Source organism: Rhincodon typus, chromosome 5 (assembly GCF_021869965.1).
Source record: "Rhincodon typus isolate 14 chromosome 5, sRhiTyp1.1, whole genome shotgun sequence".
Lineage (NCBI taxonomy): Eukaryota > Metazoa > Chordata > Chondrichthyes > Orectolobiformes > Rhincodontidae > Rhincodon > Rhincodon typus.
This window is the reverse complement of record NC_063336.1, coordinates 20,142,822-20,162,266: the sequence shown is the minus strand read 5'-3', so window position 1 is coordinate 20,162,266 and position 19,445 is coordinate 20,142,822. Positions and strand designations below refer to the sequence as shown.

Here is a 19,445-nt window from a genome sequence, read left to right as displayed (position 1 = left end):
TTGTGGCAGGATTGACTAATTGTGCCATCTATGTAGATGACTTAGTGATCTTTAGCCTTTTGTGAAAAGATTACATGGTGCATTTGGCAGAGCTCTTTGAGAAACTACAGAAGACAAAGTCGGTCATAAATTTGGCAAAGACAGAATTCGCGAAGGTGGAAATGACGTTCTTAGGGCACAACATCGGGCACAGACGGATGGCATCAAGGAACGTGAAGACGAAGGCCATTGAGGTATTTCCAAGACCATCCTCGAAGAAGGAAGTGCTATGATTTTTGAGACTGAGCAGATTCTTCAGGAAATTTGTATCAAACTTGAGTAGTGTGGGGGCACTTTTGACGGAATTGTTAAAGAAGAATGCAAAATTTTGGTGGACAGAGGAGGCATTTGAGAATTTACCACTGCACCAGTTTTAGCCATGCCAAACTTCTTGAAACCTTTTCACACAAAGAGTGGTGGGCATGTGGAATGCGCTGCTGGCAGTGGTAGCGGAGTCAGATACTTTAGAGACTTTTAAGCGACTCTTGGACAGGCACATGGAGGATAGTAAAATGTAGGGTGTATAGGGTAGATTGATCTTAGTAGGATAATAGGTCGGCACAGCATCGTGGGCCAAAGGACCTGTACTGTGCTGTACTGTTATATGTTCTATGTCACTATCGATGCAAGTGATGTAGGGGTTGGAGCTGCGTTGTTACAGGGGGGTGATTGTAGAATTGAAAGGCCAATCGGTTATTTTTCAAAGAAGCTCAAGAGAAAATATTCAACCGTTGAAAAAGAGTTATTGAGTTTGGTACTGGCCTTACTAGATTTTAATGTTTATGTTGGAAACAGTGTATCAGAGACGGTTGTGTACACTGATCACAACCTTTTGACATTTTTGGAAAGATTTAAAGATAAGAACACCAGATTATTTTGTTGGAGTCTTATGTTACAAGCATTTAATTTGCAGATTGTACATATTGCGGGTCATGGGAATGTTATTGTGGATGAGTTATTGCGGGTTTAGAAGAAAATGTGTGTGTAAGATATAAACAGTAGTGTTCAATGTTATAAGTATATATAGAATGAATATGAATTGTGTAACTTTACATTAATGATGTATGGATCTAGTAATCATGGCATTAAGATTTAGAGAAAAAAAATGAAACCATCTTTTCATAATGATGGTTCGTTGTTTTCTTAAGGGGGGAGGTGTTGCGAAGTTAGAGTATTTGATGTTTGTAAAATGATAAGAGGAAGAGTGCATGGCCCCTTTAAATAAGGTTTTTCTTGGAAGATTAAAAAAATGTCTGCAGACAGCAGTAGATGCACAGAGTTCTTAAAATTGAAACATTGTATCAGAAGGCTTTAGTGTTAGCAGGCAAAGCAATTAATTTAAACCAGGTCCTAGATACCAAAACCCAATTAAATTTTAATCTGATGACGTTGACAACCTAAGACCAATCCTATTGTAAGAAATTAATAGGTCATAGAGGGTATAAAAGAAGAGGGCATTTGAAAATCATTGAGAGTCAACTGTCATCAGCCAAGAGAACAACTCTCAGCTATAAAAGAAACAATCACTGGCTCTCACAGAAATCTCTAAACTCTCAGGGTAAACACCTTCTAAATAAAGGTACTACAGCACTCTTAGCTAATATTCCAGACATGAGTTCAATGGAGGAGGGTGTTACTGAATGGAACACAGTGGAGAAGGCAAAGAACATTCTGGAAGACTTATCCTGGCTGTAATTTCAAGAGACTAAGTTTTACTTTATTTGTTTCTTATTACTTTGGTTTCTATAAATGTGACTTGAATTTATTGGAATAGCATACCATTAGAACTTTGTTTTATTCGGGAATAGTTCATAATTTAGGGGGGAATTGTTTGGTTTGTTAGTGGTTCTGTTAATTTGTTCACTGTTAGAGTTAGATAAATAAATTGTTACTTGTTGCTTATAAAGTGAGTATCAAGGATTTCTTTCACTTAACCACTCCTTTATAGCGCACTGGGGGTGAGAGGCAGATTATACCACTTTTCACGCTGCCTTTAACAGATTACGAGGTGAGGCGAGGTGAGCTTCTCTGGGTGTTTCACTTTTAATTATCAGAGAGGTATCGACCTCCTCTTCACAACAATTGTAAATGGAGATATTTAACAAAAGCCTTGTCAAACAGATCAATTTCAAGGACAGCCATAAACCTATCCACTCCTCTTTAATTGTAAGGGGATAATTTCCAACCATAGGATATGAATAGCTAAAGAAAGCTGAGTGATAGAATACGTTCTAGACTGAGTTAGATAAATCCTTAATAGACAGTAAAATGTTACGGGGGCCAGACAGGACATTGGAGTTGTAACCACATTCAGGACAACCTGAAATGGAGCAAGCCTGAGGGCTCTATCAACAATAACGGAGATTTGCTGTGTCCTTCTGTTGACTTGTCTGATTTCCTCACTCTGTGAAAACTGTCTGCCACATGTGTCTGCAAAAGCAATATTGATCCGCCTTCAAAAGCATTTCTTTGGTGGTGAAGCTGTTTGGAACATACCGAGGGTATGACTCATGTTCTATAACAGTTTCTTTTATTCATTGTGCTAGATGGATGACTGCTTATTCCATTAACATCACATCTATTTAACGTTATAAAGACAGATTATCTGGTCATTGTCATAATGCTGCTAGTGGGAAATTGGCTATGTGGCTTTAACAACACAATGATGAAATTGCTGAAATTTTTCATTTTAAAGTTAAAGCATGATATTGAGTGTGTTGGATGGTGTCAAATCCACCACTTCCTAAGGCAAGTCATTTCAGGTGAATGCTTACTCTTCAGTTCAAAATCCATACAGACATGATATTGTGAAAGTTACTTAGCAAATTGCATAGCAAGCCGAAAATGGTGGCACCTTCCAGACTGGAAAGTTCTGGCACCAAATTTAAAAGCACTTTCATGCTGCAGACCGCTAGCTTCTCCTTAGCCTGTAGTGGTTATTCCAGAAATGCCAGCCAAGAAGGCTTTGATGGCCCCCTGGTTTACTGTTCTGTGGATGCTATTAGATGACTTCACTGTCAGAAACATCTTTTCTTCCTGCAGGATGGCATCAGGAGGCCATCCCATTAGACTGATCTGCCTAAGTAGAGATAGCAACGTGGGTCAGTGGCAGCAGCCTGCACTAAAGGAACAGCAAACAGTGCAGGAAGATATTCAGTGATCTCCTGTGCTCTGCAAGGATAGTGGCACCATCTTCTCTCAGCGCCCTCATATGCATAGAGCTGTCACTCAGTCTAAATTTAAAATAAAAACTGGAAGTGCTGGAAAAATTCACATATACTGCCGGATCTGCTTAGTTTCTACAGTATTTTCTGTTTTTGTTTCAAACCTCCACTGTCCCCTCTCCAGGGCTTTTACTATGAATTGACATAAGATACACAAAGGAAATATTTTCCAGGTGGTTGGACCTATTGAAACAATTATTTTTTGGAAATATGAACACTGTGAACAATATTTATTAAAAAATGATTTTCAGCTGTATGAAATACCATAGTAATTATCAGAACAGTATTGATGTCTAACCAAAATGAACACTGTATGCGTTAAAATTGGTCCAGATTCACAACCATTCAGAAACTCAAACAACTCTTAACTGTGCAAGATATTTTCACTGCATCAAAATGATGAGATCTGAGGCTGGCTTCCCAGAAATTGGAACCAGGGTTCAGGAATCTTTGAGCCTTCGAGAACACAAAGCTGGTGATCAGGACCTGGGACAGACAAAGGAGTTGAGGCCAGATTCAGCAGCTGTATGGTGGGAGGGAGGTAAGAGGGGTTGGAGATTAAGGGTTAGGGATCAGCAATATGGTGGGCAGGGAGCAGCGGAATCGTCCCCTTTAATGTCATCAAAAAATGCATGATGACTGTCCTCATTCAGGGTGAGTTACAAAACATTGTTGTTGCAGGCAATGACAAGAGCTTGATTCACCGAGTCCAGGCCACAGTAGAAGAGGGACCTGAAACAAAGATGACAAGGCCCTTATTTGCATATGCAACAGTCCTGACTTGTTTCGGCCATAGGTACAGGATAACTCATGTCTTTTCCCTTACCCACTATGATGAACTAAGTGCTTATGACCAGAAATGTCTGCATGCTTCCTTAGCTATCTTAGTGGGGTCTTATAGTCCAATTAGTCCTTGAGAAACAGGTAGCCTGCAGTCCAATTTCTAGATCTGTATCCATCTGTTAATGATGATTGAAGTTTCTTATCATTGAATTTGACAGGCTAGGAAATTTATAGATTGAACGTTAGAAATGTTTTATCCTAAAATTTGAGAAACATTTGCAACATACAACAGATTTAATCAGATTTTATTTCTGTTGTTTAGATTATCACAAAAGTGGAGGAGTCTTTACAGCCTGGGACAAAACTGGCTGTGTTTGATCACATTCCCAGCAATGCGTCATTTATAAATCCATTACCAGAAATCATCGACATTTGTCACCAAAGGTAATGTAGGAGAAAATTCAATTCACTCATGCAGTAAGTTTTATAATTCCTTATGGAAGAGGATTAGGGTTGCCAGGTTTGGTTTGGTCTGTTCCAGCAGGCTGCAGCATATGACATTTCAGACTCGAACCAACTCTGACAGTCCTTCCATTGGTCAATCTTCCAAGCATGCCATCTTTCCATCCCAGTTAGAAAAGCAGCAGACTCTAGTGTTTCCAATTGGGTTAACCTTGGCTGTCAGGTCAAACTTCCTTTTTTTGTCCATTGCAAATAATAAAATATTCAAAGAAATTTAAAGGCAAATGTTTTTAACACCACTGCTTGTTACAGTGTGCTGTATATTAATCTTTATTTTTAGGAGACTCCAAGACATTCCTAAGGGTTGGCAACCCTGTGGAGGAAGAGTTATGGTATAAAATTAGTTATGTTCGAAAACATTTTATCGTATTCTTCCTTCTTCACAGAGACAGTTTGTCTCAAGATAAATAAAACAGTGGTTTGTAACATTCAGAGTTTGAATTGTTAATTAAAACAAACCCATCATGAACAATGCACTATTAATGTACTTTGTGTTACATTGTCAGTATGGTTACATTAATAACATGTTGACTAATTTAACTGATATTAAAGGAAGAATTTTTCCTTTCCACTTAGAATAATGGTATCAGGTTATGCCACATACTTATAAACAAGCTAAATTATACCATTGCGTTTGTTTTGGCTTTTTCTTTTTTATAAAGTGTCTTGACATGGTTTGTTACAGTAAAGATACTATATAAATACAAGTTGTTAATTTCTTCTGCTCAATACTGTATCAAAATTGAAATTTGGTTATTAAGTTGTTCATTTTAACTTGTTTATAAATCTCTATTTGCCTTATGCCTTTTACCTGTTATTTTACCTTCTGACAAAGTTTTCATGTGCTAAGTGTTTATTGCATACTTCTCATTCACTCCCCTTAACTCTCTACACCTTTATAATCACAGAGATTTTGTTCCAGTGCATAATCCCTTATCACAACAAACATTGGAGTTCACAGTCCGTCTTCAAAGTGTCAATCAAACTGAAATTGAAAGCACAGTAATGTGATAATATAAGGGAGTCAAATCAGTTATTGAATATTAATCAGCTAATGGTTAGCATTCAGGCTTATCTCAATGAAGAGAGTGAAACAGCAAGTATTTTTTAAGTCTACAGACAATTTTCTCAATGGATTAAAGTACAGGGCTTTTAAATGCCTTGATAGTTTTGACAGTACATCTTCACAGTTCCAGTGACAGTTTTTTACAACAATCGCAAAGGGATTCCTCCATCAAAGGGTACATGACCTTCTCCAAAGAGATACTTAACTCTCCAAAACAGTATCCTAACTACCTAAAATCCACAGAGGTCAGATCTTCTCCTACCAGGTCTAATCTGTGCATTTTGTGTTTCAGACACTCAGGCCACCAAAATCACATAAAAGATAGCTGCTGATTATTATGAGCTAGTGTTTCAGCAAAACACAAATGTGGGAAACCTGATCTATCCCCCGAGTGGGACTTCTGAATTTTTAGCCATGTCTGTCAATGATGGAGAGGCTCTCCATTATTGTAAAAATTCAGGCTCAAGTTTGATGGCCAATATTAACATCTTCCCCATCCCCTTTTAACATGGAGCATGTTTCATGTGACTCCATTTAGATGCTTGGGTGTCTAAAAACAACTTGCTCGCCCCTATAAAACAACTCAGTTTAAGCAGTAGACAATAGGTAGAGTTCACTGCAAGCTGCATGATAGTCGAGTGTTCACCCTTTAAGTACCTTGTCTGATCTTGCACAATTTCCACTGTTGAGTTTCTACTGTGATAAGACAAGACACGCTTGTTCCAAGCTCAGAATGGCTAGCCAGACTGTAGAAGCTGAATACCAGATCATTGAAACTTAGTATCTTGAAGTAAAAGATACATTTTTTTTTTTTTAGTAATTTTACTGTAGGGAGGCACAGTTGAATCTAGCTTATTGGCACCAGCCGGGGTTACATGAATCCTGGTAAATAGTAAATAAAAGTGAGCATGGGTGAAACTGGATTAACTGACTCCCTTCTCTCTGGTTGCAGGGTTACAGGGTCTATACAACCAGAGAGAAATTTAGTGATGTATCGCTAACATTGAGTAAAGATACCCTTAGCCAAAACCAATCTATATAAATTTAGTTCATAGAAAAATGTGTGCTAAATTCTTTTGTTCAAAAGCACTGAAAATGCATAAAAATGTTAGGTTCTTTGTTTCAAAATACTTCAACTGCTATATGGTATAACTGACATCATAGGAATAGATTTTTTTTCATATTACTGCTTACTAATTCACATAGGCATCTGGGTAAAAAGAGGAAAAATGTACAAATCACAGTTAGGCTGACAAAAGATGTAGCATAAACCAATAGCCACTGAAGTGTTAATGTAGTCCAAGCCATTTGATGAGACAGAGAGCAAGACACACAAATTTTTATTTTTGTGGACAGAATTTATTGATGTTCTCAGTCTTACCCCTCTCATCCAACACCCATTATTATACCTGCTCCTGATTTATGTGTGCTCAGACAATTAATAACTACCATTTGTTTCACTTACCTTATTAAAGACATTTAATAAAGCTTAACATTGTGATTGACAGACATTAATATGAATAAAGATACTAAGTTGTTTTGTCTCACAAAAAATCATGGAATCTCCATCCCAGCCTTGAATGTGTTGCTATGATCTAGTTAGGAGTGATGAACAGATTTGTCTCTTTGTACTATTCCTCCGTTGGTCACATCAAAATTTAAATTTAAAAAGTAAGGTGATATTGCCAAATATAGGTAAATGTCAGAAACATGTCAGCCAGGTTCCTTCAGAACCAAATAACGAACTAGTTAGCTGCAAACAAAATGTATTCAAATGAAAATGTAAAAATTATTAACAAAAGATTTTAACTGTACAAATGTGTGAACCTGCCCTTCTTGAAAAACAAACATAGATATACACAAAAGCTCTAAGACTGAGAAAAACAAAACTCAGTAAAGCTAAATCTTAAATGTACTTTGGTCAAGTAACAGATAAATTCAGAATAAAGACATTCATAGATCGTCTCTGTAGCTGAAATAACCTTCCCCACAACCTGTTGCTGTTAGAGTCTCTTCCTGAATCAGACATGGCTATCTGAATTTGTGTTTCTGGAGACAATGTTGTAGATTTTGAATTCCTCTTTAAGAACCATTCACTTGCAGTGATGAAGCCTTCCAGTGGGTTTTCAACTCTCATATTTTGAAGAGTATGGGTTCTGAGACAAGAGAGTGCAAAGTCTCTTGCTCCGTACAAGGTTTTTCTCTGACTGACTGTGTTAATATCTCTTTTCATCTACAAAGTGAGTCATATGACCTGTTTCTGAAAGTCGTGCACATGTGGCATCTTCATCCAAGACAAGCCTGTCCCTTGCAATTGTAACGTTATTGCTGCTGTATCGTTAGTTTTACAGAGCATTCTTTCCAAACAGTTCAAGTTATATATAGGGATTCCTACTATCTCTGAAACAAGTTATATATACGTGTGTTCAATCAATATAATAAATATGGTTTCATTATAAATTAATATTTTACATAAAACATCTCCATAACAATATTCAGTGAAGCAGCCTCCAAATTTTTTGGGTTAGAAAATTCCAATGTTTCATCAACCTCTGACTGAAGAAATTGCTTTTCATCTCAGCCTAAATCCCTTCCTTATCCTGAGGCTGTGCCCCTGTATTCTAGATTAGACATTTGGGGCAAAAAAGCTTCTCAATGTCTGTCTCGTCAAGCTTGTTCAAAATCTTGGTTCTTTCAATACCTTTACCTCTCATTCTTTTTAGCTCCAGAAAGTATAGGCCTGATTTACTCGTCCTGTCATAGTAAGGGAACCTTTTCAGTCCAAGAACCATGATTCTGATTTGTATGTGTATAACAAGTGCACCATTCTTCTATATTTATTACATAATATTGCTAAGCAAATTTATTGTGAATATGCCTGTAATTTGGGTAGCATTTTTAATTTTTGAAATCTGTTATATATCTGATAGGGGTACACGGGTACTTATAGATGGAGCACACGCACTAGGTGTAATGGATCTGAAACTCAGGCAAGTAAACCCGCAGCAATTTAACTCATAGTCATAGAGTTATAGAGCATGGAAACAGACCTTTCGACCCAACCTATCCATGCCGACCAGGTTTCCTAAATTGAACTAGTCCCATTTGCCTGTGTTTGGCCCATATCCCTCTAAACCTTTCCTATTCATATACCTGTCCAAACATCAAATAAATGTTGTAATTTTACCTGCCTCTACCATTTCCTCTGGCAGTTCATTCCACCCTCTGTGTGAAAACATTCCCCCTGAGGTTCCTTTTAATTAAATCTTTCCCCCTCACCTTAAATCTCTAGTTTTGGACTCCCCTACTCTGGGGAAAAGATCCTGACTATTCACCTTATCTATGCCCTTCATAATTTTATAAGGCTCTATAAGGTTGCCCCTCAGCCTCCACACTCCAGGGAAAAAAGTTCCAGACTATCCAGCCTCTCCTAACTCAAACCTTCCAGTCTCGGTAACATTCTTGTAAATCCTTTTGCACCCTTTCAAGTTTAATAAAATCCTTTCTATGGCAGGAAGACCCCAGAATTGCAAGCAGTACTCCAAATGTGGCCTTACCAATGTCTTGTACACCTGTAACATCACATCTCAACTCCTGTATAAAATGCTCTGACTGATCAAGACAAGCATGCCAAATGCCTACTTCACCACCCTGTCTGCCTGTGACACCACTTTCAAGGAACTATATACCTGCTCCCCTTAGGTCTGTCTATTCGACAACCCTCCTCAAGGCCCTACCATTAACTGTGTAAAGTCATACACTGGTTTGTCTCACTAAAATACAACACTTCGCAATTATCTAAAATAAACTCCATCTGTCATTTCTTGGCCCATTGGTCCAGTTGATCAAGATCCCATTGTACTTTTAGATAACCTTCTTCACTGACTACTATACCACCGATTTTGGTGTCATCCACAACCTTACTAACGATGCCTCCTATATTCTCATCCAAATCATTTGGTGATGACAATGTTATTGTATTTCTGGATGATTTAATCGCTTTGGCCTCTTGAAACAGTCTCAATCAGGCAGCTGTTAGAACTTAAAACTTCTGGGCTGTTGGTCCAAAATGGCTACATGATATAGAAACATAGTAATGTAGAAAAGGGCCAAAGGTCAGTTGTGATTGTAACAAGGTCGGCCAGGTGGACCTTATAGAATATGAGTTCCCTGATTGAGGCTGTTAATCTGGTCCAATCAGGGCGCCCTGGCTGACATATAAAGAGGAGTGTCAAATATTCTGACACTCTGAAAGCTGGCTTTGAGAGAGCGAGACCAGTGTCAAGGACTTTCAACGTGTAAATAAAGGGCGACTTCATGACGGGATACCATCCTCTGTGGAGTTATTTCAAAGCCACTAAGGCTTCTGAGCCTGCCGTTCCATTTAATATGATCATGGCTGATCATCAAACTCAGTGCCCCGTTCCTACCTTCTCCCTAAACCCTTTGATCCCCTTAATCCTAAGAACTGTAACTGCTTATCATTTTTGACCTTCCTAAAATTGCATTGCCATCAAATGATTAAATGTTTGAATAACTATAATAATTCTGTATTTCAGCTGTCTAGGTGCTGATTACTATACATCCAATTGCCATAAATGGCTATGTTGTCCAAAAGGTTGTGCATTCTTGTATGTAAAGCCTGAGCTCCAGAACTGCTTACAGCCACTTGTGATTTCACATGGATTTGGCTTTGGCTTCAGTTCTGAATACATCTGGACAGGTAAAGCAAATTTTCAACAACATGTTTACTGTGAACAAATATTTCTATAAAATACTTTTGCAAATGATATTTACAATAAAACTTGAACAGTTAATATCCCAGGATATAGATGCTTCAGGCAGGATAGAGAGGGAGGTAAAACGGGTGGAGGAGTTGCATTACTGGTCAAAGAGGATATCACAGCTGTGCTGAAGGAGGGCACTATGGAGGACTTGAGCAGTGAGGCAACATGGGCAGAGCTGAGAAATAGGAAGGGTGCGGTAACAATGTTGGGACTGTACTACAGGCCTTCCAACAGCCAGCGTGAGATAGAGGTACAAATATGTAGACAGATTATGGAAAGATGTAAGAGTAACAGGCTGGTGGTGATGGGAGATTTTAATTTTCCCAACATTGACTGGGATTCACTTAGTGTTAGGGGTTTAGATGGAGCAGAATTTGTAAGGAGCATCCAGGAGGGTTTTATAGAGCAGTATATCAATAGTCCAACTCGGGAAGGGGCCATACTGGAGCTGGTGTTGGGGAATGAGCCTGGACAGGTGGTTGAAGTTTCAGTAGAGGATTACTTTGGGAATAGTGATCACAATTCCGTAAGTTTTAGAATACTGATGGACAAAGACGAGAGTTTTCCTAAAGGAAGAGTGCTGAATTGGGGGAAGGCCAACTACAGCAAAATTCGGCAGGAGCTGGGGAATGTGGATTGGGAGCAGCTGTTTGAGGGTAAATCCTCATTTGATATGGGGGAGGCTTTTAAAGAGAGGTTGATTAGAGTGCAAGACAGACATGTCCCTGTGAAAATGAGGGATAGAAAGGGCAAGATTAGGGAACCATGGATGACAGGTGAAATTGTGAGACTAGCAAAGAGGAAAAAGGACGCATACATAAGGTCTAGGTGACTGAAAACAGATGAAGCTTTGGAAGAATATCGGGAAAGTAGGACCAATCTGAAATGAGGAATTAAGAGGGCTAAAAGCAGTCATGAAATATCTTTGGCAAACAGGGTTAAGGAAAATCCCAAAGCCTTTTATTGATACATAAGGAGCAAGAGGGTAACTAGAGAAAGGGTTGGCCCACTCAAGGACAAAGGAGGGAAGTTATGCGAGGAGTCAGAGAAAATGAGTGAGATTCTTAATGAGCACTTTGCATCGGTATTCACTGAGGAGGGGGACATGACGGATGTTGAGGTTAGGGATAGATGTTTGATTACTCTAGGTCAAGTCAGCATAAGGAGGGGGGAAGTGTTGGGTATTCTAAAAGGCATTAGGGTGGACAAGTTCCCAGGTCTGGATGGGATCTGTCCCAGGTTACTGAGGGAAGCGAGAGAGGAAATAGCTGGGGCCTTAACAGATATCTTTGCAGCATCCTTGAGCACGGGTGAGGTCCTGGAGGACTGGAGAATTGCTAATGTTGTCCCCTTGTTTAAGAAGGGTAGCAAGGATAATCCAGGTAATTATAGACCAGTGAGCCCGATGTCAGTGGTGGGGAAGCTGCTGGAGAAGATACTGAGGGATAGGATCTATTTACATTTGGAAGGAAATGGGCTTATTAGTGATAGGCAGCATGGATTTGTGCAGGGCAGGTCATGTCTTACCAACTTGATAGAATTCTTTGAGGAAGTGACAAAAGTTGATAGATGAGGGAAGGGCTGTGGATGTCATATACATGGACTTCAGTCAGGCGTTTGATAAGGTTCCCCATGGTAGGCTGATGGAGAAAGTGAAGTCGCATGGGGTCCAGGGTATACTAGCTAGATGGATAGAGAACTGGCTGGGCAACAGGAGTGGAAGGGAGTTTCTCAAAATGGAGAACTGTGACCAGTGGTGTTCCACAGGGATCCGTGTTGGGACCACTGTTGTTTGTGATATACATAAATGATCTGGAGAAAGATATAGATGGTCTGATTAGCAATTTTGCAGATGACACTAAGATTGGTGGAGTAGCAGATAGTGAAGGGGACTGTCGGAGAATGCAGCAGAATATAAATAGATTGGAGAGTTGGGCGGAGAAATGGCAGATGGAGTTCAATCCAGGCAAATGTAAGGTGATGCATTTTGGAAGATCCAATTCAAGAGCGAACTATACGGTAAATGGAAGAACCCTGGGGAAAATTGATGCACAGAGAGATCTGGGTGTTCAGGTCCATTGTACCCTGAAGGTGGCAATGCGGGTCAATAGAGTGGTCAAGAAGGCATACAGCATGCTTTCATTCATTGGACGGGGTATTGAGTACAAGAGTTGGCAGGTCATGTTACAGTTGTATAGGACTTTGGTTCAACCACATTTGGAATATTGCGTACAGTTCTGGTCGCCACATTACCAAAAGGGTGTGGATGCTTTGAAGAGGGTGCGGAGGAGATTCACCAGGATGTTGCCTGGTATGGAGGGTGCTAGCTATGAAGAGAGGTTGAGTAGATTAGGATTATTTACATTAGAAAGACGGAGGTTGAGGGGGGACCTGATTGAGGTCTACAAAATCATGAGAGGTATAGACAGGGTGGATAGCAAGAAGCTTTTTCCCAGAGTGGGGGACTCAATTACTAGGGATCACGATTTCAAGGTGAGAGGGGAAAAGTTTAAGGGAGATATGCGTGAAAAGTTCTTTATGCAGAGGGTGGTGGGTGCCTGGAACGCGTTGCCAGCAGAGGTGGTAGAGGCGGGCACGATAGCGTCATTTAAAATGTATCTAGACAGATAGATGAATGGGCAGGGAGCAGAGGGGTACAGATCCTTGGGAAATTGGCAACAGGTTTAGATCGAGGATCTGGATCGGCGCAGGCTTAGAGGGCCGAAGGGCCTGTTCCTGTGCTGTAATTTTCTTTGTTCTTTGTTAGTCCCGCAAAAGAGTAGCTCAGGAAGTCATTATATTTGTAAATGCACACCGTATGACATACTGAATCATTGAGCCATGGAAGATGCCATGTTTGAACATTGTTTAGTGTTAAGTTAGCCAATATCACATCACTGAGAAGTTGGTATAGTTGACCTCAGCATCCATAAGCTAAGTACAGAGAAGAATATTGTACAGTGTATGTTAAATTCTGGAAGGCATTGATCTTGCATGTAATGCTTTCTCTATCCCATCCATTGCCCTAGTCTTATAGGATGAGTTGCCAAAAGTCTGATGATGTCTGTATAACTATGCCCCAGTAAACTAATCATTTCAGAAAAGGCTGGTAATCACACTTCAATGTATTTTAAAAAAGAGAAAAAAAAGAGACATTTCACTGGCTTCTTCTGGAGTTAAAAATTCAGTAGTACTTTCCATTAATCTTAGGATGTCCAGTACAAATAGCAATTATTTTCCCTCCAACAATAGAAAAAAAATAATCATAGTGTTTAAAGCGAGATTGAAGTAGCACACTTTCGCCGTCCAGTTTCACCATTCTACTGGTCACAACCCTTGATCCCAGCTCCATTTGCCTCCTTGTTTTTCTTCACCAGAGCCTCAATATCTCTAGTCATCCAGTGTTTCCTACACCTAACAGCCTTGCCCTTCACTCTAATAGAGCATACTGATTTTGAACTCTTGTTATGTCTCTTTTGAAAGCCTCCCACTTGCCAGTCATCCCTTTAGCTGCGAACAGCCTATCCTAATCAACTTTTGAAAGTTCCTGTCTAATACCGTCAAAATTGGCCCTTGCTCCAATTTAGAACTTTAACATTTATACAAGGTCTATCCTTTTTCTTTACTATTTTAAAACTAATAGAATTATGGTCACTGGTTCCAACGTGCTGTCCCATTAGTACCTCAGTCACTTGCCCTGTCTTATTTCCCAAGAGAAGGTCGAGTTTTGCTCCTTCTCTAGTAGGTACATCTGCATATTGATAAAGAAAATTTTCTTGAACGTGGTTAACAAATTCCTCTCCATCCAAACCCTTAACACTATGGCAGTCCTAGTCTATGTTTGGAATGTTAAAATCCACTACTACTACTACAACCCTATTATTTTACAGACATCTGAAATCTCCCTACATATTTGCTCATCAACTTTCCCCTGACCATTGGGGTGCCTACAGTATAGTCCCATCAAGGTGATCATCCCCTTCTTATTTTCATTTCCACCCATATGGTTTCACTGGACAACCCCCTAGGAAAATCCTCTCCAAGTACAGCAGTGGTGTTTTCCCTCGTGAAAAATGCCACTCCCCTCACTCATTTTCTGTCCTTCGTATAGCATCTACACCCCAGAACATTGAGCTGCCAGTCCTGTCCTGCCCTCAGCCATGTTTCTTAATAGCTATGATATCCCAGTCCCATCTATGCCCTGAGTTCACCTGCCTTACCTGTCAGGCCTCATGCATTTAAATAAATGCAGTTTAATTCATCAGATTAACCTTGTACTCCTCCATTTTCTTGCCTGCCTTGTCTGTTTAACTTGTGAACTATCCTCAACCTTCTCTCTTTTCTCACTACTGCTTAGGTCTTCTCCCACTACCCCCATATTAGTTTAAAGCTTCCCGAGTAGCACTAGCAAATCTCACCAACAGCATATTGTCCCTTCTATTTCAGGTGCAACCCATCCCGCTTGTACAGGACTACCTTATGGGCTCATTATTCGTCCAACTGTGTGGTCTGTTGTCAGTGGCATAAGGAAGCTAAAGCCAACTGTTGCTTGGAATGTGAGGCTGATTGTTGCCTTGATGTGGTCTCAGTGGAACCTCCTTTAATTCGCCCCTTCCTACCCCCTGCACTCCTGAAGCAACGAGGATCAGCAGATCATAGGCACAGCCCTCTGCTGTCCCGGGGCTGGGGGGATTCCTTTCCAAAATATGGCCTGACAGCTGTGAGCTTCACCTACTTGAAAAATTTTACGACGCTTCAGATATCTTGAGGCATCGTTGTTGTCCCATAAATGGAGCACCAAATTCTCCTAGTGGGCCTGCCGGTCACCAAAGCCTCAGGCCATCCAATGGCCCTCCTGGCTGCACAACTTTTCCACTATCCCTCACTGGCCAGACAGTAAATGATAGCTTTTATTCTCTGCCTTTGAGAACATTGCTCAAGCCAGCTGGGCTGAGATACCTCCAGAATTGGCACTAGCATAAGGTCCTGACACTCACCAGAAAATTCAGCCCAAAATATTGGTATATTTACGATATTGGGCTTATTAAAAGGGATCTGTTCTGGTAAACAATTGATATGTTCATGAGAATTTTCTGTCAGTCTTAAGTAGGATAAATTCCATATTGCCACATTCTGAAAACACTTTCAACTTCTAATGTTTGGAACATCGTGTTCGTTCTACTTATATTTAAACAAAAAGAAAATGAATCCATTTAGCATTTGACCTTTTCAATTTGGCAGACAGCACATCTTGGTTTTGTGCAAACTGAATCTGCTTTGTTGAGCATTTTGTGAACTCATGGATATGTAGAAGTATTATGTCAGTATACCAACGTGCCAACCCAACAACTCGTAAATCAATAGGTTTGGTATAAAAATTGTAAGTTTACTTTACAAACATATAACAGTTGGCACTTGTTTACTAAACCTCATTAGTGACTGATTTAATCTCAAAGTAGATCACAAAACTGTATGAAAACATCAGAAATGCTTTGCAAAAAACTTCTTAAAAGTCTCATCTGTTATCACCATGTTGCCAAGTAATGCAGTTTAACGTTATGTTGACTGATTCCGATAAAATCTAAAGGTCTGTTGCATGTTTAGCGATTTCCAGTAGCTTTTGGCAAGGTTTCAGATCATCATGGGTGATTTTATTTATTTTTGTTACATGTTTAGTCGATAAAAACTTGGCTGCACCTTCGGGATCAGAAATTTGTTTTGTTTCTCTACATTGGAGAAAACGTGCTCTATCGTAGCCTGAATATAAGGGGCAATTCGAAGGATAACACTTTACAAAGTGTTTCATACCATTTGGGTCATTTCCCAGTTTTGGTAGGATCCAGCACTTTTCCACCACTTGCACAGTTTAGTCACCACATCTGGAAATCATATAGTTCAGAATTTACTTGTTACTGGTTTCATTTATTGCCAATTATTTGCTCTCCATCATCAACTTTTATTACAGATAGAAATCGTCTTGTGGATGAATAATTAAATCATTAGTATAATCTAGTTTGTTAGGTAAATATAGCAATGCCAACACATCAACAAGTTTGTCTATTGCTGGTAATTTTTTAAGCGGATTCTGGAGAACTGCAGCGTAAATTTTCCACCATAGAACTTTTAAAACGTACCATGGTTTAAATTTTCAGTGGCAGTAATCTATATTTCAGCTTTAGAGTCAATAGACTCTAAGTTCAGTTTCCAGTTCAGGACAAATTTAGAAGCCAGCACCAACAGAGTCATAAATGAAATGGGAGTCAATCACTAAGACTGGAACAAGGAACATACCACATGTGCCACAGAAAGCCAGGCACAATTAGGACCATCAAGTATCCATTGCCACATATTTTATTTGACAATTTTAGGCAGAAATTGTCCAAAGTGAGAATAATCTTAACTAAGCAGAGTAGGGTGGGTAGCTTAACTAGGCAGAGGAGGGTGGTTGGTGGATGGGACTATTCGGAGCTCCCATTCAAGAAAGAAACAGAGAGCCCTCAGACTATCCTGAGGGTGGTGTTGAGGTATAGGTGCATTGAATATCCATGGTGAAGACAAACCAATCAGGGCCAAAAAACTAGAAAATGTTGAATTGAGGGAGGGTGTGAAAAGAATCAGGGATGTAGGTCGGAAGAAACTGGATGAAGGGAGATAAAATAAAGTCAAGGTAAGAAAAACTAAAATCAGTGGGGCAAAAACAGGTTGAAATGGTAGATAAAATAGGGTGGGGAAAAAGTAGAAGGGGCAGTTGGGGTTTGGGGACTATGATGTGCAAAGCTGTCACAATGATTGATCATCTGAAAGTCAGCTTCTTATTGTTATGATCTGCTCCACTCAGTTTTGCATTTGCATCAGCAGCATTAATGCTTGCTTGAAGGTGTCTATTCCTATGTGATTAAAAACAAGCAGAATAAGGAAATATTAATTAGACTCTTGCTTTGCCTTTCTCTCTTTTTAACTGCTCTGCTCCAAATCATATATCTTCTCGAGCTCTTCAGCTACTCTAATCCCCTCTAAGGCTTTTCTCACCTTTCCAACTTTGACCTCTTCTCTCAGACTTGCCTCACCCTCTCCACTCAACTGCTTTACCACCAGCCTCATCTCACCTTCCCTTCTTCAACTGCTCTGCTCCCAGAGGCTTCTCACCTTGACCACTTCAAACATTCTGTTCACCAATCCACCTCATTTTAACCATTTCAACCACTCTGTTTCCTGTTTGGTCACTCTAGCCCTGCCCACACCTTACTCGCTTAATCTGTTCATGAGCTCACCCTCATTAGCTGTTCTACTCTACTTTCCCTCTTTAGCCATTCCACCACCAGCCTCATCTTACAGGATTCAGCCAGTCAGCTTTCTGCTTCAGTTTACCTTGGCTTGTTCAGTCATACTACTCCCAGGTGGCTCCTCACTGTCTTCAGTTACTCAGTTCCCAGCCTTGCCTCACCTTCATCAGCTCCACTATTCCCTGTCTTGTCTCACCTTCTGCCTCACCTTGCCCTATTCAGCTGCTCTATTCACATCTCTCTCCTTCCCTGTTTGGTTGTTTCATTTCATAGGAACACAGAATATAGGAGCAGGAGTAGATCATTCGGCCCTTTGAGCCTGCTGCGCCAGTCAGTATGATCGTAGCTGACGATCCAACTCAGCACCCTGCTTCTGCTTTCTCCCCAGATCCTTTGATCTCTCTAGTCCTAAGAACTGTACTTACATTATTCTTCAATTTTTTTTCTTCAAAGACCTCAACACTTTCCTGTGGCAGAGAATTCCATAGGCTCACCGCTCTCTCGGTGAAGATATTTCTCCTCATCTCAGCCTTACATGGTCCACCCTATATCCTGAGACAGTAACCCCTGGTTCTGGACTCCCTGATCAACAAGAATGTCCTTCCTGCATCTATCCTCTTTAATCCTGTTGATATTTTACAAGTTTCTGAGATCCCCCCTCAATCTTCTAAACTACAGTAATATGGTCCTAATCAATCCAGTTTTTCCAGGTACATCCATACCTTCAATGGACAAATTAATCTGATAAACCTCCCTCAATAGCCAGAACATCCTTCCTCAGATCAGGAGACCAAAACTGCACAGATTATTCTGGGTGTGTTCTTACAAGTACTCCATACAATTCCAGTAAGACATCCTGCTCCTGTACTCAAAACCTTTTGCTATGGAGGCCAACATACCATTTGCCCTCTTCAGCATCTGATACACCTGCATGTTTACTTCAAGTGATTAGAGTATGAGGATACCCAGGTCTCGAAGTAGATCCCCTTTCAGAATCTACTGCCATTCAGATAATAATCTGCCTGCCTGTTTTGCTACCAAAATGGATTTATTTATCCACGTTATTCTGCATCTACTATGTATTTGCCTACTCATTTGATTTGTCCAAATCACAGTGAAGCTTCTCTGCATTCTCCTCACAGCATACCGTCCTAAATAGCTTTGTGTCATCTGCAAAGGTGGGGATATTACATGTAGTTTCCTCATCTAAATCATTATTATATTTTGTGACTAGCCGGAGCTCAAGCACTGATCTCTGCAGTATTCCACTAGCCACTGTCTGCCACTCAGAACAAGACCTGCTTAATCCTACTCTTTGGCCACCTTTCAGCCTCTCTGTCTCGTCAGCTGCTCCACTGTCAGCTTCACGTCGCCCTGTACAGCTGCTCCACTCCAAGTCTCGCATCACTCATTTCAGCCACTTGCTCAGCCCGCATTTTTACCTAAAAAAAAAACCAAAAGAACTCTGGATGCTGTAAATCAGGAACAAAAACAAAGTTGCTGGAAAAGCTCAGCAGGTCTGGCAGCACCTGTGGAGGAGAAAATAGAGTTAACGTTTCGGGTCTGCTGACCCTTCCTCAGAACTGATGGTGACTGGGAAAACGTCAGTTTATATGCAGAAAATAGGGAGGTGCGTGGGGTAGGGAGTAAACGATAAGATAGAGCCCAAAGAGAGAGAAAGACAGTTGGACGGACAAATGAGTTGCTAACGATCAGGCTGGGAGGGTGAATATTAACAACA

The 19,445-nt window shown here is 40.2% G+C and overlaps 1 protein-coding gene across 1 annotated transcript in view; it reads left to right on the top strand.

Annotated features, from left to right (window-relative positions):
- The window catches only part of LOC109926952 (L-cysteine desulfhydrase-like), an 89,713-nt gene that overhangs the window by 36,017 nt on the left and 34,251 nt on the right, over window positions 1-19,445 (top strand). The window contains exons 8-10 of the mRNA XM_048596808.1: window positions 4,369-4,490; window positions 8,565-8,624; window positions 10,194-10,357. Of these exons, the coding sequence (XP_048452765.1) occupies window positions 4,369-4,490; window positions 8,565-8,624; window positions 10,194-10,357 (346 nt within the window). The remainder of the gene's footprint in view (window positions 1-4,368; window positions 4,491-8,564; window positions 8,625-10,193; window positions 10,358-19,445) is intronic.